At 55.2% G+C, this 8935-nt stretch overlaps 1 protein-coding gene across 1 annotated transcript; it reads left to right on the forward strand.

The window, feature by feature from the left end:
• Positions 1–4621: 4621 nt before the first annotated feature.
• Positions 4622–7636, forward strand: LOC122167057 (coiled-coil domain-containing protein 81-like; the record flags this gene model as incomplete). Its single annotated transcript, XM_042831284.1, has 7 exons — positions 4622–4736; positions 4900–5009; positions 5429–5582; positions 5787–5942; positions 6091–6220; positions 6920–7011; positions 7531–7636. Coding segments are annotated over exons 1-7 (863 nt in total), but the record flags the coding sequence as incomplete, so codon positions are not given.
• Between the last annotated feature and the right edge of the window lie 1299 nt (positions 7637–8935).

Genomic DNA, 8935 nt, shown 5'->3' on the forward strand with positions numbered 1-8935 from the left:
AATGGGGACATAGGAAGCCTCTGGGACATGGGATATCTTTCCTCCCAGAGCTGGACTCTACAGAAACACCCTCTCCCAAGGAAACCTGGCCTTGGACTGCCCTATCACAGAACCCAGGGGCTCTGGGCAGCTCTAGTCTCAGGACCTGGCTGCCACGTGGTCCCCAGAGCCCAGCGGGACCCTTTGGCAGGGCTCTTGCAGTGGCCCCCAGCCACATCCAGCCAAGCACAGAGGGCAGGAACTGCAGCTTTGGACTAACAAACAGCTGACAGCCCCGTGTGATGCCTTGGGAAGGGGGTCTGGAAAGCCTTACCTTCGGTAGAGAGTTCCAGCAGCGTTGGGAACGCGGAGGCCAGCTCCGAGCTGACGCTCACAGTCCAGCAGCCTTCCATGTGGCTTGTGGACAGCCTCAGCTCAGAACTAAGGATGGCCTCCACCAACAAGGCTCCTCAACCAACCAACAATTCTCTGCAAAGCGCCCCTGCTCCTCCACGCGTCAGCGAGGGTCACCCAGTGCAGCCTGGCTGCCCCGGAATCGACTCCTGGCCGCAGAAGGACAGAGCCCCTGAGCAGTGCTGCAGCAGCACCCAGGCCCTGCAGGGAAGTGCAGGCCCTGCCGCTGCCCTGGGGAAGATCTGCTTGTGAGGCAGCAAATGGCATTGTGACATCAGCCCGTGTCACCTGGAGCTCTGTTAGGCGTTGTGACATCAGCCCGTGTCACCTGGAGCTCTGTTAGGCATTGTGACATCAGCCCGTGTCACCTGGAGCTCTGTTAGGTCACCGGTAGGGGAGGGGAGCTCCTCTTCCAGGAGGAGTTCCAGTTAACTTACTAAATTATTTTACAAAAGAACGCAAGCCTAACTTTAATGGTTTAGTAAGAGAAGTTGTTTCAAGTCTGCTAAATAAACAAAACCCTGTGCGTTCTCAGGCACACACACCTCACGAGCTTGAAATATCATTATCGACAGTCGCCGTGGTTTACTTGGCAAATGGCACAAGAACCTGCCACATGTCACACAGACTGAATTCAGCTCAACAGAGGCTGGGTGGTGAGCGCGAGAGGCAGTCAGCCCTGCACCGTGCCTGCCATGCATCACACGGCACTCTTTCTGCTGGAGCCCACATGAATGTTGCTCAGTGCCGACTCTCCCATAGCCTGAGTGTTACATCGCGGTATCTGCAGGCAGACAAGATGCCAGCAGGTGCCGTGGAGGCAACAGACGCTGGCAAGAGAGGCTGCAGAAGGATTCCCGTCATCCTCCGGCATACGCAGGCACACCTGGTGCCTTTGGAGATGCTCTGTTGCCATTCGAGCAGGGTTTCCAAGTTCCAGAAATGCGAGTTGTAGGCACTTCAGAGCAAAGAAACCTCACCCACACATATCAGAAAAATAAACCCGTCCAGGGGAAGTTTTTCACTTAGAAGCTGGTGAGCTGCTGGCACAGGCTGCCCAGAGACGCTGCGCATACCCCGTCCTGAGGGGTGTTCAGGTCCAGGCTGGATGGCACCCTGGGCAAACTGACCGGGAGCCTGATCTCGCTGTTGGCCACAGCAGGGGGTTGGAACTGGGTGATCTGTGAGGCCCCGTGTGCTGAAAGGCAGTCACGTGGTCTCCCCAGAGCCTTCTGTTCTCCAGGCTCAACGAGCCCAAACCTCTCAGTCTCTCTCCAAAGGAGACGTTCCTGATGCTGGCCTTTCAAGTCATGTTGCTGATGTCCAAGTTACGTGCCCATCATGTGCTGATGCTGTTGTACCACTCAATGGGCTCAACAGGGAGAACAAAGACACCAACATCTTTGAGATAGGCTTATTTTACTGCCTATGACAAAATAGTAGAAACAATAATACTGGCAGCATCTGTAGCCAAAGGAGAAGCTAGCAGTAAAGGCAGTAAGCAAGGCAGTGGGTCTGCTCCTTGCCACGTGAGCGCAGCGATGAAGGAAGGTACGTCACCAATTGCCCCAGTATTTAACCATCACCCAGAGCTGCAGTCACTGGGGAGGCCGTTTGCAATGAGGATCTGGAGAACCTCTCCCAGCCACGGGGAAGTTGCATCCATCAGCAATGCATCCATCCCACGGGTGAGGCATCCAGAGCTGCTGCAAGCAGCTCCAGCCTTTCTAGCACGGAATAAACCAATTGATGGCACAGTCCAGGGGAACAGCCGGTGCCCTCTTTCTCCTCTTGGTTTTCTTCCCGAAGCCTGCCCAGGGCTCAAGGAGAAACAAAAGGAGTCGTGCTGTCAATCCTGCTGCAGCACGGGCCTTTGTGGCAAGGCTGTCTGCCCAGCACCCCCGCAATGGGCTTCATCGGGTAACAAACACGGCAGAAAGCTGCCCTCGGCTCCTCGGGGGGGGGGGGGGCCGCCGTCGTCATGGAAACGCGGCGCGACAGCACGCAGGTTCCAGCAGCCCGGCTGATGTCACTGGCGCTGGGACTTGCTCTGCCCGCCCCGGAGCCGCAGCCTGCGAGCTGTCCCGGCCTCGCACGCTAACCAGCCGACGCCTGCCGTGCTGGATGCGGTCCCTCTGGGCAGAGGCTCACCAGCTCGGAGCCTCGCTCGGCTGCGCCGTGGCTTGCCGGCCTGGGCTGTGCCGGCTGGGCCCCTCCGACTCCACTTCGGTCTGCCGCAGCGCACGTGGGCGCCCCGCCTTTGGAAGCCAAAAAGTAAAGAACTCAATCCAGAAAACAAAGACCAAACTGCTGAACCCATTCTGAAGATCAGGGCACACAGAACACCAAAAAAGAACACAGCTCCATGCAGAGAGCCCTCACAGGGGGCAGCCAGCCCTAAATGAGGTCAGGGAGGGCTGGAACCAGGCTCCACCCCTTTGCCAGACAAGTGAATTGCTCCTACCTGTTCTCCACAGCAGAACAAGGTCTAATGGAGATATAAGAGCAGTTGGCCCAGGGGGGTTCTGCCAGGCCTCAACAGGCATGTTGGCTGGGGGAGGGGCGGGGGGGGAGGAGCCCTGCTAGGCCTGATCTTCTTTGCCGTCTGCCTGAGACGTTCAGTGATCCACCACCTGATGTGGCAGCCTGGATGGTCTGCCTTGGGGCTGTGTGGACCGGCTGCACCCAGCCCTTGTGGGAGATCCCGAATCTTCGGTCAAGCTGGCTGACTGGCTGGGGAACTCTTACAAAGCCTGTTAGGCCAGGCTGAAAGCCGGCTGGCTGTTCAGGGGAGCACTGCCAGGCGAAAGGTGGCCAGCCAGCTGGCCCATGAAGCTCTACGTTTCCAGACCCCTCCCAGCCAGCCAAAGGGGTTCTGCCATGCCAAAAGCTGGCAGACTGGTCAAAAGGCACTGGCAGGCCGAAAGCCGGCAGGCCGGCTAGCCTGGGTGGTCCAGCTGGGCCAGAAGGATTTCAGTTCTGCAGGTATCTCCCCTTTCAAAGAGCTGATTCCCCTCCTGTTTGTAGGCTCCCTTTAGGTCTTGAAAGGCTGCAATCCTTGCTAGGATAAATCCTAGCTTTATTACAATCCTTGCTTTATTACAAGGTTGCAGCTCTTCACAGTATACTTCATGCTGCTACTATGTGATGCCAAAGCTGACATCTGCTGTTTTGTCTCAGTAGACATCAGTGAAGGTCAGTGGTGTCATTTTTTCTACATGAAGGAGCTCAGTTCCACACCTTTGCTCCACACACACTTCCATGCCAGGTGCCAGTTTGTCAGATTGCCCCACTGCTGCCATGGAATGCAGCACTGGTGGGAAGGCTCAGGCTCCCTGACACGCAGGCTCCATGTAGAATAACTGCAATTTAGCATTCAATAGAGGCGTTTGCATTTTTTTCTTCTAAACTGTATTGTGACTAAAAACTAGTCCCACGTCCAAACTGGTTTTCAGGGTATCACATTTCCTTTGAAATGCTGTTTGAAATGAAATTTCCTTCCTCTTGCTCTTAGAGAAATTGAAGGAAATTTTAGAAGGAAACTTTAGAAGGAAAACAGAGAACAGAGGTCTGCTGCCGAGCTCCCTGGAAATGCTGGTTCTCTCTCCCATCCTCTCCAGGCATTTGGCTGGCCATCTCTAAGAGGGCACGGGTGTTCCAGAGCTGGCTTCTGCCTGAAAAACATCCAGCCAAACTAACGTGGAACCCAAGGCCAAGCACCAGACCTGGGCTGAGTAAGGGCAGCAAAACCCACCCGGTGGTCTTCATGGAGCTCGAAGGCCAGCCTGCCCTCGGTGCCCAAGGGGAGCAAGCGAGCCTGCAGCCACTGAGCTCCAGATCAGCCAAATGCCTGCAGTTTAGGGCTAAGGAGTTCAGGCCAGCACAGGGAGAACCTCAGAAGATCACAGACTCAGCATCTGACAGTGAGACCAGCCTGCCCGAGGGGGCGCCAGCAACACCTCTGTTGTGGTGCTGCCGGCACACGAGGGCTCCAGGTCTGGGGAGTGCCAGGCACCAAGGGGCAGAGCCGGGCTGTCAGGCAGCAGGCTGCTGTGCTGACATCACAATGGGCAGCAGGCAGCACTGGCCATGCTGTCACCGGGTCACCATGGCGACGTTTGTGACACGGGCACCTGGGAGGGGTATAAAGGCAGAGCGTGGTGGTGGGTCCCGCATCCTGAAGGAGCATCTGGCAGAGAGCAGATGTACCTGAAGGATGAGCTCCAGCATGGCTGTTGCCAATGTGGAGCATCCTGCTTGTGCCAAGCAGGCCGAGATAAAATTCTGGGAGGATGGCCCCGCCACACCGCGGGGCTACAGAATGCCAGAGGTCACCGCCAAAGGTATGTGGGTCCACAGCCAGCAGGGGAGCAGAGCTGCCAGTGAGTCCTGGCGCTGAGCGGGCAAGAACCAGCACGGGGACCACCTCAGGGCTGCCTCCGTGTGGGGCTGGGGATGGCGACGACATTTTCCATCTGCTGCCTCCCTCCTGCTCTGAGCCAGTAGGAGAAGCGGCAGAAGCAGAGTGTGACCTGCTTTTCCTTTGCCCTGCAGAGCGAGTTGCTGTCTGGGATGCGGTGGCTGACTACGTCCAAGAGCAGCTCCTGCTGCGCAAGGTGGGTCGGCACCTTCTTCCTGCTTGTCTGCTTGGAGGGGTGGGAGTCCCTTGCCTTGGGCCACAGAACGCAATGACTCTCCCCCTCCGCAGAAAGCAGGGTATTCACCCCCCCAAAATGCCTGTCGGGTACCAGTGGGCCTCCCACATGCATGGTATGACTACAGCATGTATGCTGGGGCTGATCACGAACTCTGGAAGCCTCTGGATTGAGGCTGCTGCTGCCCTGACTACTGGGTTGTGTTTTTGGAGGGCAAAGGGAGGGAGAGGACCGTGCAGATCCTTCCCATTGCCCTGCCTGAGCTTCCGAGCAGTGGGAGAGGGCACAGCAGGACCCAAAGCACCGTCCGTGGACAGGGCAACCTTCAGCTCTTCCTCCAGCCTTAACACTTCAGCCCTTCCCTTCTCTTCCACGTGCAGGGAGTTCAAATTCCCACCTTCGGTTCCTTCAGCATTGCCTCCAAGCAGATCGAGGCCGAGAATGGGACCATGATTATTCAGTGGCCTGCATTTCACCCAGCCAGGAACCTTGCAGGCATCCGTAACGTCACGGATTACAAGGATTACCTGCCAGGTAGGAGGAGGCTTAAACCCTTTCTTGCTGCACAGACGGGAAAAAGGGAGCCATCGCCTCCATTCTCAAAAGCAAACCTCACCCTCCCTCCATGGAGCCCGTCCCAGTACGAGGCTGTCCTGGGTGGTGACTGCAATAAGCAGCACTTGGGAAGCACCCACGGAGTGGCTGCTGCATGACAACCTCTGCCGTGTGATTTTCCAGGCCACAAGGAGCTGGAGGCCCTCAGATTCTCTGAGATGGCCACAGCTGCATCTGTGAGCCGGCAGACTGGGAAGGCCTGCATATTTGGCACAACGTCTCTCGTCTCCCACTGCCTGAGGAAGCGGGAAGGAGAACCTAGAAAAAGTTCTTTTCAAGGTGAGCTTTGGTTTCTCCATGTCCTGGGCAGCCTCATGAGCCCAGAGCTGCTCGCACACAGCCCATCAGGACCTGGCCAGCTGTTTGGGCCGTGCAAGTGCTGTGCTGCTCTCCCTGCCTTGGGCTCCTCGTGTCCCCAGTGCCTCAGCCGTGACAAGGATGTCCCACATCCTCCCTGTTCTTCCCCTGCAGGTCCCCTGGCTGCTGGACATAGTGGTGTCCCAGGTGGAGGCTGTAGCCTCCCTGACTTCCTCAGGCCGAGTCATCGTCTTTCCCAGGTGAGTATGTTTGTGGCTGCGGCCCCTGCTTCCCCACTTGCGTATGGCATCCTTCCACCCCCCCATATTCCTCCTCTCTCATGCCATTTTATACAATTTCTTACTTTCAGGTGGAGCTTGAGCCTCCCAAGTCAAATATACCTTTGTCCTGCAAAGTTTATTTGAAAACATGTAAGGTGGAAAGCCTTGGCTCAGGGTGGGCCAAGAAAGCAGGATAGCTTATCTGTTCCAATAGTATCATCAAGGCCCCATCCTCACAGGGCGGTCATGGAATTTGGCCACAGGACTCCACCCTGCACCACACTCCATGCTTTCTTAGAGTCAGCGTGCCGGGCTCCTCTGGTGCTTGCCAACAACTCAGGTCGCAGGTCAATTGCTCAGGGAACTGAGGGAAGGCTTGACCTTCTCTCCAGAGGCGGACATTTCAGCAAGTCACCTCCAGGAAATGCTTCCTGGATTGCAGACATATCTGTGAGGTAGATCTGATGGGAGAGATGAAGGAATTTAGGTGACATTTTCATCCCTCCGTGGCCTGGGTGACCCCGTTTCCCAAGACAGTCCTTGGTATCAGGGCGCAGTCGATACTGGGGAATTATGGCCTCTAGGCGATGTGAGAATCTGCCTGCGAGCAGGTGATCCCAGCCAGCAGAAAGGGCAGCAGGAGCCCTGGGTCATACCGTGTCTTCTCCTTTTGTACAGGTTTAAATGGGAGTTTGCACCCAAACTACCACCTGGGAAACCCTGCAGGGCCTCCAAAAGGCTTTTGCCACGTCTTGGCCAGGGCAAGAGAGGTAAAGCAGCTGCCAGTCCCTCTCCATGCCACACACAACCAACACGTGATGGGAAAATCCCCAGCCCACCATCACCCAAAGGCCCTGACTTGTGAAACCATTTGCACCAGCTCAGCTCTGCCTCTCCTCCTGACTGCACGTTGTCCTCATCAAATCTAAGATGCTGGGTGAAATTCCCACAAGTGCTCCCATCCCAGGGCATGGCAAGAGCACTGGGGGGTCATCAGCCCTGTCCTTTCCCTAGGAAATGAGCCCCCAAAAGGAACTGTCACCTCCCAGGCACCACCCAGCTCCTCTTTCCCAAAGCAAAGCCATTAATGCAGTCCCAAAACACAGCTACACCCCAGAGAGGAGGAGCTGGGCATGAGGCACAGAGGGCCCGCGGTCTCTGCATCTGTGAGGGGAGCAGAGGCAGCCCTCTCGGGTGCTTTGGGACAGGCCTGAGCACCCCTGTGTGTCACTGGGCCAGCAGGTCTACAGTCAGTCTCCTCTGACAAGATCTCTCCTTCTCAATTCCAGAAGAATTTCCTGCACTGCCACCCCTCACCAGCTGGATCCACCTCACCATTCCAGTGGATACAACGCAGTCTGAGGAGGGAATAAGTGAGGACAAGAGGAAGGCAAGGTGAGACTGCAGGCTCAGGGTTGGGATCTGCATAGGGTGTTTTCCCAACCAGACAAGAGCCCATTACACATAAACACAGCGCATGAGGGATGGAATGGTGCATCTGGGAGCCCCCAGTTTGCAGGGCTGGCCGCCCTCCAGCCCTCAGGGAAGCACTGGCACAACCAGAGAGGTGTGTGTGGAGAAGGCTGCTGTCACAGAGTTGACCAGATCAATCTATGTCCGTGACAGGGGCGACAGCCCTCCCTCCCCACCCCAGTCCCACAAAAATGGGAAGGAAGGAAGGGAGGAAAAGAGCAGCAGCAAAAATCTATGGAGGAAAACTTATTTTACTATAATATCGGAATACAAGATAACACAATATATACAATTTAATTGAAATTGAGATTAATAAATCAGACAAGATGAGAGAGAGAGTTCCCGGGACTGAGTCAAACCTGAAAAGCTTGGAACGGCTAGGAAAGCACCTCCAGCACCCACTGCAAGGCAGCAAGAGAGCGGCCCCCCCACCCGGAAGGGCCAGATCCCGTGGCTTCTGTAATGTACAGGGATAGGTACCTGGGACTGGGGCATTAACACTTTAATGCCCCGTACACTACATGATGTTTTGATGTGGAATACTGAAACCCAAAAAAAACAAAACAAAAAAAAAACAAACTAAAAAACAAACCATAGAACCATGATAGCTGTGTTGCAACTAAGGGTCCTGGCTTGGGGTTGCAAGATATGGCCCAAAAGACATCGCACACTCACGCAGACCTCTCCCACACTATTCTTTCAGTCAGCTGCCAGCAATCTCAGGGGAGGTAAATCCGTAAGTTTATTCATCCATCATCTGAAGAGCCCCATCCATTCAGTCATTCATCATCTCAAGAGCCCCATCCATCCATCCATCCATCCATCCATCCATCCATCCATCATCTGAAGAGCACCATCCATCCATCCATCCATCCATCCATACAAAAAATGAAAAGCTCCATCATCCATCCACCCATCATCTTAAGAGCTCCATCCATCCATTCAACCAACATCTGAAGAGCACCATCCATCCATCCATACAAAAAATGAAAAGCCCCATCATCCATCCACCCATCATCTTAAGAGCTCCATCCATCCATCCAACATCTCAAGAGCTTCGTCCATCCATCCGTCCATCCATCCACCCATCCATCCATCCATCCATTCATCACTTGAAGTGCTCCATCCATCCATCCATCCATCCATCCATCCATCCATCCATCCATCCATCCAACCAACATCTGAAGACTTCCATTCATATATCCATCATCTGAAGAGCTC

The sequence above is a fragment of the Centrocercus urophasianus genome, unplaced genomic scaffold (genome assembly GCF_019232065.1).
Source record: "Centrocercus urophasianus isolate 14NV4802_14NV808 unplaced genomic scaffold, USGS_Curo_1.0 seq_1020, whole genome shotgun sequence".
Taxonomy (NCBI): Eukaryota; Metazoa; Chordata; class Aves; order Galliformes; family Phasianidae; genus Centrocercus; species Centrocercus urophasianus.